Source organism: Aspergillus vadensis (assembly GCF_003184925.1).
Source record: "Aspergillus vadensis CBS 113365 unplaced genomic scaffold BO88scaffold_2, whole genome shotgun sequence".
NCBI lineage: Eukaryota > Fungi > Ascomycota > Eurotiomycetes > Eurotiales > Aspergillaceae > Aspergillus > Aspergillus vadensis.
Genome location: NW_020292040.1, coordinates 1,139,859 through 1,157,137, shown reverse-complemented (window position 1 = coordinate 1,157,137; position 17,279 = coordinate 1,139,859). Strand labels below are relative to the sequence as shown.

At 50.7% G+C, this 17,279-nt stretch overlaps 6 protein-coding genes across 6 annotated transcripts; 3 read left to right on the top strand and 3 right to left on the bottom strand.

Annotated features, from left to right (window-relative positions):
• Nucleotides 1–1,464: 1,464 nt before the first annotated feature.
• On the top strand, nt 1,465–1,925 carry BO88DRAFT_100379 (uncharacterized protein). Its single transcript, XM_025701188.1, has one exon. It carries the CDS (start codon nt 1,522–1,524, stop codon nt 1,753–1,755), a length of 234 nt encoding a protein of 77 aa, XP_025567368.1. The 5' UTR covers nt 1,465–1,521; the 3' UTR covers nt 1,756–1,925.
• A 1,509-nt stretch (nt 1,926–3,434) lies between these two features.
• BO88DRAFT_380139 (F-box and WD domain protein) lies at nt 3,435–7,070 on the top strand. The gene is made up of 2 exons (XM_025704515.1): nt 3,435–3,997; nt 4,105–7,070. The coding sequence occupies exons 1-2, from the start codon at nt 3,760–3,762 to the stop codon at nt 6,594–6,596; spliced, it is 2,730 nt and encodes a 909-aa protein (XP_025567367.1). The 5' UTR covers nt 3,435–3,759; the 3' UTR covers nt 6,597–7,070.
• Nucleotides 7,044–9,295, bottom strand: BO88DRAFT_100265 (uncharacterized protein). The gene has a single exon (XM_025701187.1). The coding sequence runs from the start codon at nt 8,933–8,935 to the stop codon at nt 7,274–7,276; it is 1,662 nt and encodes a 553-aa protein (XP_025567366.1). The 5' UTR covers nt 8,936–9,295; the 3' UTR covers nt 7,044–7,273.
• A 700-nt stretch (nt 9,296–9,995) lies between these two features.
• On the top strand, nt 9,996–12,097 carry BO88DRAFT_357215 (putative cell surface receptor/MFS transporter (FLVCR)). Its single transcript, XM_025703755.1, has 4 exons — nt 9,996–10,394; nt 10,469–10,581; nt 10,664–11,012; nt 11,104–12,097. Exons 1-4 carry the CDS (start codon nt 10,233–10,235, stop codon nt 11,962–11,964), a joined length of 1,485 nt encoding a protein of 494 aa, XP_025567365.1. The 5' UTR covers nt 9,996–10,232; the 3' UTR covers nt 11,965–12,097.
• Nucleotides 12,098–12,679: 582 nt separating this feature from the next.
• Nucleotides 12,680–13,513, bottom strand: BO88DRAFT_449441 (cytochrome b-c1 complex subunit 6 family protein; the record flags this gene model as incomplete). Its single annotated transcript, XM_025710495.1, has 3 exons — nt 12,680–12,744; nt 12,849–12,971; nt 13,198–13,513. 3 exons carry the CDS (start codon nt 13,511–13,513, stop codon nt 12,680–12,682), a joined length of 504 nt encoding a protein of 167 aa, XP_025567364.1.
• Nucleotides 13,514–13,870: 357 nt separating this feature from the next.
• BO88DRAFT_401188 (uncharacterized protein) lies at nt 13,871–15,167 on the bottom strand. Its single transcript, XM_025705774.1, has 3 exons — nt 15,039–15,167; nt 14,579–14,750; nt 13,871–14,518 (listed from the first exon to the last, which is right to left on the bottom strand). Exons 1-3 carry the CDS (start codon nt 15,047–15,049, stop codon nt 14,000–14,002), a joined length of 702 nt encoding a protein of 233 aa, XP_025567363.1. The 5' UTR covers nt 15,050–15,167; the 3' UTR covers nt 13,871–13,999.
• Between the last annotated feature and the right edge of the window lie 2,112 nt (nt 15,168–17,279).

Here is a 17,279-nt window from a genome sequence, read left to right as displayed (position 1 = left end):
AAGCGCAGGCACGTAGTAAGCAGGAACCAAAGAAAGAGCAGCAGCAGCAGCAAGTAGCAGCAGGTTCCAAAGAGGCGGATTTTGCCCCTCAACCGAAAAACAGCTGAAAGGTGGAAATCAGATAAAATATGGGAACGGGAAAGGATCCCTGGAGCGGTACCGCCGGGAACCGTAGGTGAAGGTCAATTTAAATGCGAAACTAATAAGAATAGCTATGGTATGAAAAATAAAATAGGGTGGAAAATAAACCCGGAAGGAGAGAAGGTGAAGAGAGGGAGAGTAAAGAACAAGAGAGGGAGGAGGAAGAGGGGGGGAGGGGATGATGGAGGGGAAGGAGGTCAATGGGAAGAAAGGAGGGAAAATGTGAGAAAGCAAAGGATAGACAATCAAGAGTGACAAGAGATGGGAACACCGGAATGGGGGGAAGGAAAGGAAGAGAGAGAGAGAGAGAGAGTCCAGGCCAGTCAAGTGGTCCAGTTTGCCCGACTGAGTGGTAGCGCGCGTCAGCTCCAGTCGACAAGTGAAGAAGTGACAAACTTCCCGAGTACTACTATGGAGTACTCTGTACTAAGCTGCGAGGAACTAGTCAGTCGGAAGAAAGGACTGACTTGACCAGGACGGGATGATTAAAGGGGGAGGGAGGAGGAGGGGAGGGGGAAGGGAAAGAATGGGTGTTCGGGTGGGTGGGTTTGAAGTGGAGAGAGGAGTGACCGCAGTAGATACTACTAGTCAGTATCGAGTAGTGGAGGAGGGGAGTTGGGATGCACAAAAGAGACACCGTGAAAGAGGGGGAGAAAAAGAAGAGTTGAGTGAGGAAGGGTGGGAGACAAGGAGAAGGAGAAGGAGGAGGAGGAGGAGGAGGAGGTGGATGCAACATACCAGAAGAGAAGCTGATGTGGTATTGAAATTGGTGGTTACTATCTTTTGAATAATTAGATAGTAAGTAGATAGCCGATCGTGAAAGATGGGAAAGGTAAGTATGTGAGTCGCACAACTATAATACTTTTGACTATACTACTAATAATAATTATAATGAGGGGAGGGGGGAAGGAATTAATCTGGGAGAGAGAGAGAGAGGAACAGAGTCCGGGCAACGGAGACAGGAATGAGGAGTTACCAAACAATCAACAATTCCAAGTACGTATATGTTAGAATCTGGAATCTTCAAGAACAGTGCACTTACTCCGGGGGAGGGAGTGTGTGGATGGTCAAGTCATATCTGACCGGCTTTTAGAGCAACAGAATTGAATTTCAATAACTAATTCAAATCCAGGCCGAATTGGCAAAAAAGCTGGGGTTGGCCCCGGTAGGGATTCGAGAATGACCGAAGCAGATTGGAGGCCGCATCGGCTGCATGAAGACTCCTCTCACACCAACTGTTTGAGATTTGAACTAGTCCCGAGGCACGCTTAGATTGCCGCCCCATAGACTACCATCTACTATCTTCGTATCTACACACCACCACAGTAAAACTCGTTATACACCTGGAACTAATAATAATCTACTGTGCCTAGAAGATACATGATTAGATTACTACATACATTGACTGGTCTCATCATCTTCTTCATCTCCTTGCAACCTTTGTATCAGCATCGACAGTTCGGACATTTTTGCCTATTTCATGATCCTCGATCACTACTGTACATCCCAGGGGTTAGGATGTCCGACCTGCATACAATCCCAAACACAAGGAGCAACACACATACCACCTGGCAGGTACCACTACCCGCGACACAGTGTCCAATCTACTCCTAAGTCGATGGTTGTTCCTGTTTAGTCATGATATCGACCCCATCGGAGCCCTGGGCATAGCGCCTTCATTGGTCGGGGAAGTGACAGGAGTGGATGTCCGCTGGTTTCAGGGCTGTACTTAGTAGTGGTGGTGGTGGCCGATGATGGAATGATCCAAGCCACCGACAAGCTGGTTCCCATGACAAAAACCTAATTATTATTCCCCACGAGGATGACAATTACGGAGGTTTGGGGGTTCATAATTCCAAGTTGCAGGATACTTTTCACTAGTCAGTTCCTGTAGGATGTTAGAAAGGGCCGGCTGGCTGGGAAGGTACCTTGCCGCCTCCCTCCTGCATCGGAAAAAAGAAGGTACTACCTACTGGTTCCCGCCAACTCGGTCAGGCACAGGGTGTAAAGTTACATCCTGCGCTCCCCTTGCCTAGAAGTGACAGTCTCTATCCCGGTGGTTGGGTCAGTAGGGTGTACGTGATTAGTACTTTTAATAAATCTCTCTCAGTCAAATACACCCAAAATCAAATGAGCTAGCCCCCTTCTTGCCTCGGTTGATCGTTATCGCTTGTAGGAAAGGGTGAACTTTGAACTGCCTGAGTCAAGTGTTGGCCCCACACCAGTTGCTCGCGCCATCAACCACATTATTATCCCTGCTGATACTATGCTCTCTCTGCCTGTGCATTTCGGTTCCAAAGCCATAGCTCAGCAAACACTGCACGTTACAAATAGTAATATACCTGAAGTATAGGGGCATTTAGTACTTCACCAAGAACAAGCCCACAACTACTAGTATGAGCAGCCACAACATTGGCATTAGAGGAAGGGTTTACTAGTAATATATATAATTACCCCCAGGTATTCGAAGTCTGTGTAGAGACGACAGCTCCTCTGAACATGGCCCGAAGGTTGAACTAGGAACTGGGTATCGCATGCAGGCCTATACCTGCGCCAAGGGGAAGCCAACATATCTAGTCTGGGATTAATTCTCAAGCACGAAGACGAGAAATTATACTCAGTAAGGGTATGTGAAGAAAGCATGAAGATGCAATTGAGCAGGGCAGAATAGAGGCCACAATTCTGATATAAAATGCATCTTGCAGTAAAGAGGGACAGTGACCTTAGGACTAGCTACTACTACTATTGTAAATTTGATGCTACTGGGACCACTATATATTCTACACCAGCAAAAGTAGACTGGCGCTCTGGTACTGGACAATCAATTATGGTGCGCATCTCGTACCGCAACAGAGTTATGGACAGACCAGATAGGCCCAGTAAGGTTATTGAGCTGATACTGACTAGAAGCTTGTGAGAGCATGCGATCAGGTCCCTTGCTGAGCGGATGTTCTATCAAATGCTTGGATGGTAGAGGACATCATGATGATTGAAGTTAGATATATCGATGGAGAGCTGAGAAGTGGATCGCCATAAAGCAAACCAGGATGCATTATATGCAGTAAATGTATGAAAATTCTTTCCCTCAAATACTCTGTCGATAAATTGCTTACATCTCTGAATTAGAAATGGTGGTGTAGATAGAAACGGTGGTGTAGTTGGCAAAGATGAGAGAGGTCTCCCCGGTAAGGTAAACAATACCCGTCAGGCCATAATAGCTGGGTATTATTGATGCTCCACTCTCCGCGGTGTCAGTCACTCCCTCCAAAACGTCACTTCGCCAGCTTCACCCCCCAACCACTCTGTCTCATCCATCTCCCGCCATGGCTTGCTAGTTTTCCATCTTTTCTTCTTCTCGGCCTTATTTCATCCCGGTCGTTATTTTTCTTCTTTATGTGGTTGTGCCAATAGCCATCTCCGCCTTAACCCCCACTGAAGGAAAGGGTGGTGTCCAGCTCACCTCTTTGCTTCACAGTGTCCTAGGAGCCCTAGCCACCACAAGCCTTGCTTCCTTACCGGAGCACCTGGGCCCAACCTATCCTTGTCGCCCTTCTGTCTGAACGGAGGGGCCCCAAGGAGGCTAGAGAAACCAAGCTAGGCAAATTTCCCAGCGAACCCATGGCGAGGGACACCACGCAAACTCCGATCATCCCTCGTCCCCGGCTGCTTCAGGGCGCCGCCGCCAGTTATCCCTCCGACCTCACCGCCCCCTCGCTGTCTGCGCCCTTCAAGCTCGACGAGGGTTATTCCGATGAAACGAGAAGCCAGCCCGACAAGGACTTCCTGAATTCGCCCCCCGATGATGTGATGCCGCTCCCCGACTGGGTTAATGCTTATAGTGAGGCCGAGCGAGCCGGTGAGTTCAGCCCCCCTTCCCTTGGTTCCATCCGGCGCAAGGATCCTCTTCCGTTGGCTTCTTAGCGCGATCATAATCATACTGACAGGCTGTGGTGTTTCATGTAGAGCTCGCCTACAAGCTTCTACGCACCTTGCGTGCTTCCACTGTCGCCTCGGTGGTTGAAAAGCTAGCGCCTCTATTGCATATGGATCCCGTGCTAAAGTTACCTCCGGAAATCACCGCTGAGATCTTCTCCTACCTTGACCCTCAAACATTGGCAACAGCTTCCTTGGCATCTCGCTCCTGGCGTGATCGCATTTATGACACCCGTCTTTGGAGAGATTTATACATCAGCGAAGGCTGGCGGGTCGACATTGACGCCGTGCATACATACGAACAGGAACACTCAGGATTGGAATCACCCCAACTCCGGAAATCTCGGTTGAGGCATATAGACCCGGATCTCGGTGAACCGAAACAGAAGAAGCGCGTACCACCCAGCTGGCTAGACTCTCGCGCGACAGGATCGCTGGATAACAATGAGGCCGTGCAAGGAAATGGGCTGCAGCCTTCCGCAGCGGCAGATCTTGAGGGTGATCATCACATGAGTGATGCGTCAAACGATCGTGGACCGGTGCTCACAGCTGGGCAACAATCATCGACTGCACGTCATGAGTCGTCGGGAACTGCTCAATTGAAGTCAAACTTACAGCAGATTTCGACGAACGCTAGCCCCCCCAAGTCATCACTATTGATTCGGATGCCCAATGGTGCTGCGAAGATGAATTGGCCACATCTGTATCGGGTACGGAGGCGGCTGGAAGAGAACTGGACTAAGGGCCGTTTTACGAACTTTCAACTGCCGCATCCAAATCACATGGAAGAATCTCATCAGGAGTGTGTATATGCGATTCAGTTTACCGACAAATGGCTGGTCAGTGGTAGCCGGGACAAGACTGTTCGAGTATGGGACCTGGACACCAAGCGATTATGGCATCCGCCTCTTCAAGGCCACTCAAAGTCGGTTCTCTGTTTGCAGTTCGATCCCCGCCCTTCTGAAGATATTATCGTGTCGGGAAGCAGCGATAAGAATGTCATAATCTGGCGCTTTTCTACTGGAGAGAAGCTTCACGAGATTGCGCCAGCTCATGATGACTCTGTCCTGAACCTCCGATTCGACGAACGCTATATAGTAACTTGCTCCAAGGACAAACTTATCAAGGTTTGGAACAGGCGTCAGCTCACGCCAATGGACAAGGACTACCCCTCTGTTTTCCAGGGTTCGGGTGTCTCCTATCCCTCGTATATTGTCGACACAAGCGCCATTCCCGCTTTTATACTCGAGGCCGAAATTGCCAAGAATCACATTCGAACCTTGGCGCCATATTCATTGCTAATGATCCTTGACGGACACACTGCCGCAGTGAATGCTATTCAGCTCAACGAGGATGAGATCGTGTCCGCCTCGGGCGATCGCCTGATCAAGGTCTGGAACCTGCGCAACGGCGCTTGTCGGAAGACAATGATAGGCCACGAAAAGGGCATTGCATGCGTACAGTTCGACAGCAAACGCATCATCAGTGGAAGCAACGATGATACCGTTCGCATTTTCGACCACGCCTCCGGTGCCGAAGTGGCCTGCCTGCACGGGCACGCCAACCTCGTTCGGACAGTCCAAGCTGGCTTCGGAGATCCACCGGGTGCCGAGGAGGCCTTGCGACTGGAAGCTCTGGCTGTCGACAACGAGTTCCGTGATGCTCAGCGCACCGGTGCAAACGTTGACCTCGGCCCTAGTGCCCTCCGGCGCGCCGGATATCAGCAGAACACTAACGGGTCCCGGAACCCAAGAGACATCAAAGCCCTGGGTGCCAAAATCCCCCCGGGCGGAGGCGGGAGCCAATGGGGACGAATCGTCTCCGGCTCATACGACGAGACCATCATCATCTGGAAGAAGGACAACGAAGGCCGCTGGGTTGTAGGCCAGCGACTCCGACAGGCAGACGCCGCCGCCAATGCCTCATACAGCCACCTAGATTCCTCTGCACGCCAGACAATCGCACGAGCCAACGCCTTTGCTCAAGCGCACCAGGCGCAACAAGCCCAAGCTACCATGGCGGCCGCCGCTGCGGCCGCCGCGATATCAACAGGCGGTGGAGCACCGCAGCAAACACAACCACCACGTTTGCCTCCAACCAACTCCAACACCAACAATCCCTCCTCGCAAAATGCACCCTGGCCCGCGCACCTAGCCCTCAATCCGGCCCTCCTCATCTCGAACAACCTCCAACCCACCGCCCAGCAAAGCACACCTCACGCTCAAGCTCAAGCTCAAACTCAAGCACCCACACCCGCACCCATCATGCATGCCGGCGCTCCAATGAGACCCCCACCACTACCACCCCATGCTCAGCAACATCAACAACAGCAACAACAACACCCCCGAGTGCGAGCCTTCCCCGCCGCCCCCCAGCAACCACCTACCTCAAGGATCTTCAAGCTCCAATTTGACGCGCACAAGATAATCTGCGCAAGTCAGGACCCCAGAATAGTCGGGTGGGATTTCACCGCTGATGATGAGGAACTGAAAGAAGCGTGTCAGTTCTTTACGGGACTGTAACAACCTTACATTACTACTGAAAGATGATGTGGTATAAGAACTATCTTTTGGATTTAAATTATATTCCTTCCCAAGACCCTTTTCGCTTTCTTCTATATATCTTCTTCTTCATTTCTTCTTCCGAAAAATCCCGTCTACCTGATTCATCTCTTGTGCATTAGGAGCCTGTTTATTTTGAGTTTCTTTTTCTCCCTGTCTCTTTATATGATTGCCTCTGGGTGATTTGTCTATATTGCATGAAAACCATTTCGCTCTTCTTCTTGTGGAGACTTGATCTATGTGTGTGTGGGTCTGCCTCGTCAGGCCTCGTTGTCTTTTGTTCATAACGCTTATTTTTAGAGCATTTCGGCATCGGAGCGATGGAGTCGGTTGGTTCATGTCAGCAGAGACGAAATGACTACAGCTGTTGTTCGTTTATGACATTGATAATGACATTGCCAATAATGAAAAACTTGAAGTATGCAGTCACATTCTACAGGCTAGCGCTAGTAAACTGGACAATAGAGACAACCCCCTCGATGAAGGCGCGTCTTGCATATGTACCATTTGGCGAGGGTTGAAAAACGAAGAAACGATCAAATGTATCTGGCGCACCCCCAGCCCGATAAATGTGCTACTGAAAGGACAGCCTCACACAAGCTTGCAAGTTATGGTTCAAGCAATCATTGGTATATAATTCAGGCCGACATCGGGCTTGTGGCCGGGACGTTGCGAAAAGGAAACGTCTGAAGCGACCTCCAAACTCCTGAGAACCACTGTTGTAGGCTTTGCACCTGATTTGTCGGGGCATTAGGATGCGTATGTTCTGCTGCATTAGATGAAAGATGGCTTCTCGCAGTGGCGTATGTGTCATTGGAGGCCGTATTCGAAGGAATGGCGGCGTCCTGCTCATTACGAGCCCCCATGCAGCAGGAGAACCAAGAATTGACGTCACGCAACGATTGTAGCCAAGGACCCGAATTAAAGTTGGCGGACTCACTTGCTTCCTGTGCGGTAAAGACGGGTGGTGACTCCGTGGGTGCAAGATAGCATGCCGCGGAATCCCCCACGCTCTCAGTGCCTTGGACATCGAGGCTTTCCATGTGCCTGGGTATGCCTGGCATTTGCGAACGAGACGCACAGGTGTAAAACGAGTCGACCCTAGAAGTAGGAAGAGACGCATTCGCCGAGGCTGGCCGTTGAGAAGAAGATGCCAAAACTGGGCGAGGCAACGGTAGTAAGCTATTCAGTCCTATCTGTGGGCGATGTCTTCGCATGCGACTACCAGCGCCTATGTTTGCAGAATCGGTGTTGTCAGCCTGGTCCTGTTTCACGTCTGAGAGCCTTCGGTTAATCTGTCCATCCTGTGTAGCGCTGCTATCAACATCAACACCATCTTCGCAAGTAGCTGAAATGGCAGTTCGGTGAAAGGGATGATCCTCCAATCGTCTAGCCAGATTCATGCCGTGACCACTCTGTCTATATGGAAAGCGACCTTGGACCGCAGTACCATCTTCTGCCCTCGCCACAATATATGTCTGACGTCTAGGTTGCGGGGGAGGAGACGATGAAAAGCTGAGGAGCCTTCGTAGCATCCCTCCGTAGGATCCCGTTCTAGAGCCACCAGCAACGCGCCTACCCGCACGTCTAGGCGGGCTTGGACTTGACTGCTGCGTTCGCCCACTGGTAGTGGCAGAACGGACGGGAAATTGAGCAGTGTAGTAGACAGCTTCTCGAGTTCCGAATGAAGGAAGTCCAGGGGGTGTGGGCGCTCTCACCGGTGGAGGATAAGTGGGAAGTGCAGGACTGACTGGTGAGTCAAGGTTACACGGCCACTTGAACGTTCTCGAGGTATCATCTGCATCGTTGAGACTGACTGCCTTCCTGAGGTGCAACGCATCAAGAAGGTTTTGCTTCAGCGAGTCGTCTGCAGGTACGGCTACGACCGCCTTCCCTTCATCTGTGGATAACACACGGCTGTCTAATGCCAACTGAGGATGCCAGCCAGGGGATTGTGTATTCTTTTCCGGGCAATACTTTGGCTCACGGTCTGAACGCTGGGAAGGGCCCATTGCTTCAGGCGCAAGGGGGACAAACATGGCCATGTTGGCAGCGATCCTGCTATCCAAATTGCCACGAGAATGACATGCCGAGCCAAATTTCGAGCCGAGGTCTTCAGTGCCAGAGTCTGTCCGTAGGGCATTGAAGATGGAACTCTCCTCACTCACCACAGATTCTGACAGGGTCGCTTTGCCTAGTGGTGTGGCTTCTCCCAGCGGTTCCACTTCCGTTGCGGAGACTTCATCCTCGTCGGACGAGCCATGCTGAGCGACTGGGGGGTTCTGAGACTGTGTATCCATGATACCATGTAGGCAGGTCGTGCTGTAGGCCACGTTCGCATTGATAGGAAGATGAGGGTGGACTAGAGAGCATGCCACAAGGACGACAGCGCCGTAAAGGAGTGAGGGTCCATGGCACCTTCCCTAGACTGCACAGTCCGGGAGGAAAGTGCACAGCACAATGAAGAAGGCATGGCCTTGTGTATAGCATTTACACGAGCATTAGTAAATAGTGAGAGTCGGCCGACTGACTGACCGACAGAAATCAACTGCACGTGGTGCCATTGATATTTTGGAAAATTTTCCGAAAAAGAAATGTGATGAAGTTGAAGTGAACGGTGCAAAAAGGGAACTCAACTTCCCTAGTTTTCTCTCACCTCAACTCACCTCGACTTCCTCACGTTTATTTTTCTTCAGAAATAAGCATCCATAATGAATCGTTGTCTTGATATATCATGGAAGAAATAGCTGTACTGGTTGTGGAACGTGCGTGAGCGATGAGATTAAATGATTATGATTATTGATTAGATCCGAGCGCCAACCCGGGAAATAGAGTGAAACAGTAAAACGGGGCTGCTCCACTCCAAGGTTCAATCCTACGAACCACCTGGAAACCTTAGCATTTAGCAGCAATATGCGGTCGGATATCCAAACTATCCACTACCTTGGTAATGGATGATCATGGCCCATCAGTGGAGATTGGACCAGTTTTAAACGCAAGATATAGCTTGTTGTTGTACCCTATTTCTTTCTCAATTCTGGGACGTCGTCGATCTGATATCCGACGCGGATGCGAACATTCCCCACTGCATGGTCGCGAAGACTGTGATTGCTGTGGGACGTTCTAATCAAGGCAGATTCACCTCCCAGTTGACAAATGAGAGAGCAGAAAATACGACGGATAGAGCTTCCCGACAGAGCATTCACATCGACTGCCACCAATAGCATCTCCCCCCTTCTTCCTCCCTGACCAAAGTTGGGGGAATCAGCCGAGGTCGGATCGTCGAGACCCAAGAACAACGATGAAACCGGCCGTCATGAGACAAGACTATTCGAACCTCCTTTCCCAAATTTGAAGTAGCAGCAGTGCAACCCAACCATCAGTCCGCTTTATAAACCGTCTTAAATCTATGGACGCCATCGTGTCTTAGGAGCGAGGCTAGGATAATATTAATGCCACGGCGCCCATCCGTTCAGTTGGTTGCGGTGAAATTGATTAATTTAGTTGCCCTGTTCCCCCTCATTTAATGCTCCGCTCCTCACCAGCTGGTCACGCAACCCACCAGCTAACTAGCTGTTAAGTTGTTGTTGTCTTCTCATGGACTCCAGAGCACCCCAGGATTCGGCAGGTTTGCACCATGGCTCTGCCACGACTGCCCCAGCTGAGCTGCCTCCGTCGGGCCCTGTTTACAAGGTCTACAAGCGGCGATTCTGGGGACTGGCGCAGCTGGTGCTGTTGAACATTGTCGTTAGTTGGGATGTAGGTTCTCTATGTCTGTCGCCACGAAGAATGAGACACCAATTCTAATATTATTCATTATTATCGTCGTCTAGTGGTTAACCTTTTCCTCAATATCAACTACTGCGGCTGAGCATTTCCGCGTTTCTGAGAGCGCTATCAATTGGATGAGCACTGGTTACCTCTTCGCTTTTTGTGTCGCCAGCCCGTGAGTTTAGCCCTGGATGCTTATCTCCACCTGTGTTCGGCGCCTGGGAGCGACTGATACTCACATTCATTCTTACTCCCAGCGTCGTGATCTTCACTCTCAATAAAGGTGGCCCTAAACCCGCCATCATCACCACTTCAACCCTCCTCCTCGTCGGCAATTGGATTCGATATGCAGGGACCAAAGCGAGAGGAGGCATCTTCGGTGTCGCCATGTTTGGACAGATCCTTATCGGACTGGCGCAGCCATTCTGTCTGAGCGCTCCAACGCGATACAGCGACCTCTGGTTTTCTGACCAGGGCCGGACCAGTGCAACGGCCGTAGCCACCCTTGCCAATCCATTGGGTGCAGCATTGGGAGAGCTGATCGACTCTTTCTGGGCGACCAAACCAAGCGAAGTCCCGAACATGGTTCTGTACATCTCTATCATCGTAAGCCTCCCTCAGAATCCCTCCACACATAGATAGAACCAAACCCAGCCAGCCACGACATGTCGCACTCACCTACTAACAAACCCAAAAGGCAACGGTAGCAGCACTTCCCTCATTTTTCATCCCCTCCCAACCCCCGACGCCTCCAAGCGCTTCATCTGCGAGCACCAACGCCTCCACACCACTCCTCCCAGCTATAACGCAACTCCTCAAAACCCTCGAGTTCTACCTCATCCTGATCCCCTTCTCCATATACGTCGGCTTCTTCAACAGCGTCTCCTCGCTCCTCAACCAAATCCTCGAACCCTACTCATACACCGAAACCGAAGCCGGCATTGCAGGAGGCCTTCTGATCATCGTTGGACTCATCGCCTCAGCCATCATCTCCCCCCTCACAGACCGCTACAAGCACTACCTCGCCACCATCCGCACACTTGTCCCCATCGTAGCAATCACCTATATCGCCCTGATCTTCGCCCCGCCCAGCCCCGCCGGCATCGCACCATCGTATGTCGTGTGCTCCCTCCTCGGCGCGTCGTCCTTCGCCCTCCTCCCCGTCGTTCTGGAGTACCTGGTCGAAATCACGTACCCGTTCTCCCCGGAAATCGGAAGCACGATCTGCTGGACGGGTGGGCAGTTATTGGGCGCGATATTTATTCTAGTTCAGGATGCATTGAAGGCCGGAGAGGACGCTTCCCCGCCGGTCAATATGCGAAATGCGTTGATTTTCTCTGCTGTCGTGGCGGTCGTGGCTGCGCCGTGGCCGCTTTGTATTGGATGTTTTGGTCGTGATGTGAGGAGACGGAGATTGGATGTGGATCGAGGCGTGGAGCTGGGCCAGGAGGAGGCTGGTGATGAGGTGCAGGGTGATGATGCGGAGCGTAGAGCTGGAGCTGGGGAGGATGATACCAAGAAAGGATTCTTGGGGTTGAGTGTGGCGTGGAGGAAGTGAACTGGTATTCTCTGAAGTCAGTGTTGTACAGAATGTATGTGAGCCATGACTGCACGTGTGATACCCGGCGTCCATCAAATGTGTCAATACCAGGACCTGTGACTGTAAATAAACCAAGTAAAGATCATATGATTCTCACGAAGCAAAACAAAAGAAAGATAAAAGAGGAATACTGAACATAGTCTAGGACAAAATGACATTCATCTAGTAAACAAAAGGAAAAAAATGAAATAAATAATAAAAGCACAAGTTTCAAACAAGGCAGAGACCAGCTATCTGTACATACACAGTTGAAGGCGACCGCCCCCCTTCTTAGAACCATTTCCATATTCCATAGCCCATCCATCTTTCATAGGAGAAGGAAAGTAACAAACATGCATGTATCATCATCATCACCGACTCGCAACCCGTACCGTATTTGTCGAGGGCAGCGGGTAGCGGTCGAGAGACAACACTGGATGTATGTATGCTCCTTTCTTTTTTCTTTTTTGATCTTCATCAACGGCAGGCCTGCATAGCCATCATATTGTGAATCAAATCAAGGGGGATCGATCGTAATATGCCTTTATCTCTTTGTCTTCCTTCGTCGCGGATCCTGTCTTATCAAGTTTGGTCGTGCATTAGAAAGAAACGTAGCCCGCGGAGTGGGATAAAGAAGATAAGAAAAAAGACGTCTTTAGCTATCTATCGATCGATCGGGAGTGATTTGATTCGCTTATTTGAGGGCCTTCCAGAGCTTGGGGGCGGCGCACTGGGTAGCGCAGTGCGTGAGGTGGAAGACTAAGAAAAATGGTGGGTCAGTTTTTGGGTATTGTTGTTGGTTCGTCATGACTGGAATATGGTGTCGAAGGGATTGTTGTGCTATGGTGTGCTGGTCAACTTACACTCCTCAACGCAGTCCTCCTTGGGGCCCTTGTAGTCGGGGTCCTCCTGCTGCTGGGTTACGCGCTCGACGCACTCATCGAAGTGGTGCTTGTAGGGGGCGCACTGGGAAGAGTTGGCGCACTCTGAGAGAAGCAATTGATTAGTGAATGTTCGAATTGATGAGATTGTTTGCAAAGGGATGAGTTGTTCCGAGTCAATGGCTCAGAATCGCATGACGTGAGGGTCGGTCAGCGTGCATCCATCTGACCGACTACCCGTCCTGTTGTCATATTGTCCGTCTGGAAACGAGCTTTCCCCCCAGGAAAATGCACTGAATGAGTGAAAATATGAAAGTGGCAGTAAACTTACCCTCCTCAAGCTGGGGCTTGATGTCCTCAGGCTCCTCCTCTTCCTCCTCCTCTTCCTCTTCCTCCTCTTCCTCCTCCTCCTCAGCGGGCTCCTCCTCGGCGGACTCCTCCTCAGCAGGGGTCTCCTCAGCAGACTCCTCGGTGCTCTCCTCGGCGGCAGGGGCGGCCTCCTCCTCGTTGTTCACGGCGGGCTTCTCCTCAGCCTCGGTCTCCTGGCTGGAGGTGGTGGTGGTGGTCTCCTCGGCGGGAGCCTCAGCCTGAGCCTCGGGGAAGCCGAAGGAGGACATAACGTCGGAGAAGAAGTCGGAGAGACCCATCTTGTCTTTGAAATTGGTTTCAATTGAGGGAAGAGGGCGAGAAGGGGGGGCGTGTGGGCGGTGGATGTCGCGGTAATTGAGGATGGGGTTGGTTTTAACGAACTCGAAGCTTTGGCGTTGCTGGTTTCTGCCGGCCCTGGAAAATCGGAACACCCCGGCCGCCGGGCGATGGTCGCAATTATCGTACACGTGATTGGCCGCTCGGGTCGGCCGTGACTAATGCGGTAATATTTCGTTTTCTTACTTATCAAATTAATTAATTAGTTAGTGTTCGTGCCGTTCCGTTGTTGTTGTTATTGTTACTTTAACTATGGGGTCTACTATTTGTTGTGCACTGTAATTCAACAATAATATTCCAAGTAGTATACAGGAAAAAATAGATTAAGAGGCCGCTTGGGCTTGAGGCTACCGCGGGAATAAGTGTGAAGGAAATTGGAGACTATCTAGTCATGGAAGAAAGCATGGAATACGGCACCCGTCCTGGCTTTAACTGGCTCGACGCAGTCTCTCCTCGAGCGCTTCCGCCACACTCTGCTGCTGCACCTCTTCATAATCCGGTGGCGGCTCCATAGGCTCTGATCCCGCTTCTGGCCCTGTGTGATGAGACTGTGGGCTTACAGGTTGCTGTGCAGTACTGTGGTCGGCTCCGGTTGTGCCACCCGATGGGCCTGTGTACGCAGGTAGCTCGTCGAGATGGATCGCAGACATGTCGACATTTCGGGCACCTCGACTGCTCGCCTGAGTATTCTCGACAGCTTGTTGTAGACGCTCTTTGATTCTTTCGAAATTGTTGTGGAAATCAAACGCCCCTCCCTCTTTAAATGTCACCTTGAGCTGCACAGCAGGCAACGACGCAGGGATGCCTCCTCCAGATACCGGCTGGACTAGAGCCATCCAGGCATTGGGCCCAAAGAATGGTGCAGTGACATGGGCGTCATGTACATTGAGTAATGGTGTGGAAAACGATTGAAACTCTTTCGTTTGTTGCGCGGGAATGTAAACGATCTGGCATGATTATGTTAACAAGAGCTTGTCAGATGATGGGGTCCGAAAGCAAGACAATACCCTCTGATTTGTCAGGTAGACTCGACCGGCGCTGCTTTGCATGGAAAAAGAATCCTTACTGGCGCTAGAGCCTAGGGGTTGCAGAGACAGAGTTGTCCGCGGAGGAGAGGCGAACAACTGATGCTCATTGGGTAGTCGAACAAAGCCTTCGGGGCCTTGCAGCATCACCCAGCTACCGTATTGAGTATTGCCATTAGCATGGATCCTTCAGCGTGCTATCCCCATTCTAGGTTGAAACAAGTATACAACGCAGGTCTTCTGACTGAAAAGTGTGCATGCTAGGGTGTCATGGGACGATGCGAGAGGGACAAGGGAGAAGGAAGTTGATTCATCTGATACAGCATAACAGAGGTAACAAATCAGAGGCGATGAATCGAGGAAGGAAAACCATCGATACTGAGCGCATGCAGAACGATAATAAGAGTAGCTCAACTGGGTATGGTGGGGAACATCTACATACTTGATCGACATTTTGTCAAAGCCACGATCGAGAACGTGGTCTGTGTGGCTGAGTGCAGACTGCGCCGGGATGCAGGCTGAATGTTGTGGATTCAGATAGTATATCGTTCGAGGATGAGTTACTGGAGGGATGGATTCAGAGTGCAGGATGAAGAGACGGCAGTATTGGCTGAAACAACCCAACCAATGAGTAGCACCAGGGTCCAGTTTCAGGTGAGACGATCCAGGAATGATTGGCGGGACGGAGATGATGAGAATTCTCCAAGGGTTGGTGAATGGGTTTCCGATAGCTGATAGAGCGATTCAGACAAAAGAATGTCAGATGTGGTATTCCAGATTCCACTTCGTTGATGGCGAAGCACCCGAAAGTGGCACTGATGGGAAGTGAGGCGATAGTTGCTAGTGGCTGCAGCGGACCACTTTCGTATAACGGCAAAAAAGTTGAGTGATGTCTTTCCTTCTATCTGTGTGGTAATAAAATTCGATGGAACAGCAGACCTACTAGAGGTTTCCAACGATGCCCAGGAATTTCTGGAAGGAAAGCAAGCCAGTGAAGCCCGAAGGCGGGAGACGAAGCAGTCCGCGGGGCGGCCGTCAGGCGGGGAAGCTTTTCCAACTCTCCAACTCCTTACACTCAAGGTGTCTCGGTTCGAGCGGCTGGCCAGTTCGGACTTCTCTTCAACATGTCGGACATACAGGAGGAGCCTTCATATCAGCCCCGAATCTACCCAGAGAGGGTTGGGGAACGCAGAAGGATTTGAACATCCAAATTGCGATCATTATCAGGCCAAAATGGGCTTCCTTCTTCCCGGCCTTATCTTATTCTTTACCATGGATGAACTAACTAGGGACTACTGCGCCCACTACTCGCATACTTCCTGTGCCCCCTCGTCCGGAAACCCAATCATTCCCGCATGCGATATAGTGCCTGGATTACAATTGGATGAATGGCAGAGTGGATGTCAGTCTAGCAATTAAGTACCCAACAGGATGATTAAGCTAACAAAGAGTTCATTTCTGTGGATGGAAGCCTGCATACTCTACCCTGGTGTCGACGTCCACGGACCTCGAATGTCGATAATTTGCAGCACTTTCATCAATACGCTCATGCAGGATTCAGGGATATGGACATGTATCATTGAATCAAAGCAGAATAGTGAGATCGTTTGCTAGGTAGATAACACGGACCTCTCGTGTCTCCAGAGGCGGAAGACTAATCGGTGGTTGGACGCATGGACGCTATCGGCACGGTCGGATATAGTTATTAGTTCTTTGAATAGCTAGCTAGCCAAATTTTCGGAGATATTGTTCCTTGGACTAAGCAACTTAACTGTTTGGCACCAACTCTTTGTGTGTTACTAGTGATAGTCCTACGATTCCAGGGTATCGAATAAGCTACGCACTCCTCAGCAACAACTATTCGCAAACAGTCCTATCAGAAAATATGGAATGACTCGACATTCTGTGGAATCCCCTACCAAGTTCAATCATATTGAAAGAGCTTGACTGACTCCTTGCATCAAAGTGGTAACCTTCAAAGACGAAGATGGGTGGCGCTAATGTACGAAGCTAATCTGGACCCAGAGGGCTGTCCTCAGAACAGAAGATGATAAGGACGAAAGCCACCCATGTCTATTGCCAAAATTATTTCGATCCAGCTAGAACCATCGGAATACACTTCTCTCCTGGTACGTATCTGCCAGCGTGGCTGTCATGCAAGTTCACAAAGCGATGACAGGTGCTTGGTTTGGTTGAAGCTTGTCAGCTGACAAGCAAAAGTGGCTGCATGTGGCCCAGGGGAATTCTATCTCGCGTGTCGCTGTGCAATTTCAACACCTTCTCTCTATAAAAGCTTCTCCGATGACATTCTTCCTGACGGTTCGGGGAGGTCAGGATTGCCGGTGAGGCAGCAAAAGGGCCATCCTCAGGCATGGCCGCGGCCAGGCTGGGGAGCAGCTCGAAGGCCGCGGTTACGTTGAGAGCTGTTATTGGGTCTTTACACGTGGAGAAAACCGTCCGATCAAAGTCACGGCCGACCCACCCCGTCTTCCATCCAGGTTACGTTTCCCCCTTCTGCGCTATTTCCTTTGCCTCTTCGCTCGTTGTCACCGCTTTCTACGACTTCAATTCCCTCGTGGTTCATTTTGTGGTATTCTGTCACTCCTTGAGGGTCCGCCGAACCGACGATCCCCGTTACCCCCCGGGTGACGATCGAACGCGAACAAAAAAAGAACAGTGTAGC

Excerpts from the sequence above, each read along its gene's own strand:
- BO88DRAFT_100379 (XM_025701188.1), top strand. The coding sequence starts at position 1,522 with ATGATTAGATTACTACATACATTGACTGGTCTCATCATCTTCTTCATC.
- BO88DRAFT_380139 (XM_025704515.1), top strand. The coding sequence starts at position 3,760 with ATGGCGAGGGACACCACGCAAACTCCGATCATCCCTCGTCCCCGGCTG. Across the intron at positions 3,998-4,104 it reads TAGTGAGGCCGAGCGAGCCG|AGCTCGCCTACAAGCTTCTA; the intron begins GTGAGTTCAGCC and ends TGTTTCATGTAG.
- BO88DRAFT_100265 (XM_025701187.1), bottom strand. The coding sequence starts at position 8,935 with ATGGATACACAGTCTCAGAACCCCCCAGTCGCTCAGCATGGCTCGTCC.
- BO88DRAFT_357215 (XM_025703755.1), top strand. The coding sequence starts at position 10,233 with ATGGACTCCAGAGCACCCCAGGATTCGGCAGGTTTGCACCATGGCTCT. Across the intron at positions 10,395-10,468 it reads ACATTGTCGTTAGTTGGGAT|TGGTTAACCTTTTCCTCAAT; the intron begins GTAGGTTCTCTA and ends ATCGTCGTCTAG. Across the intron at positions 10,582-10,663 it reads GCTTTTTGTGTCGCCAGCCC|CGTCGTGATCTTCACTCTCA; the intron begins GTGAGTTTAGCC and ends TCTTACTCCCAG.
- BO88DRAFT_401188 (XM_025705774.1), bottom strand. Across the intron at positions 14,519-14,578 it reads TCTACCTGACAAATCAGAGG|ATCGTTTACATTCCCGCGCA; the intron begins GTATTGTCTTGC and ends TAATCATGCCAG.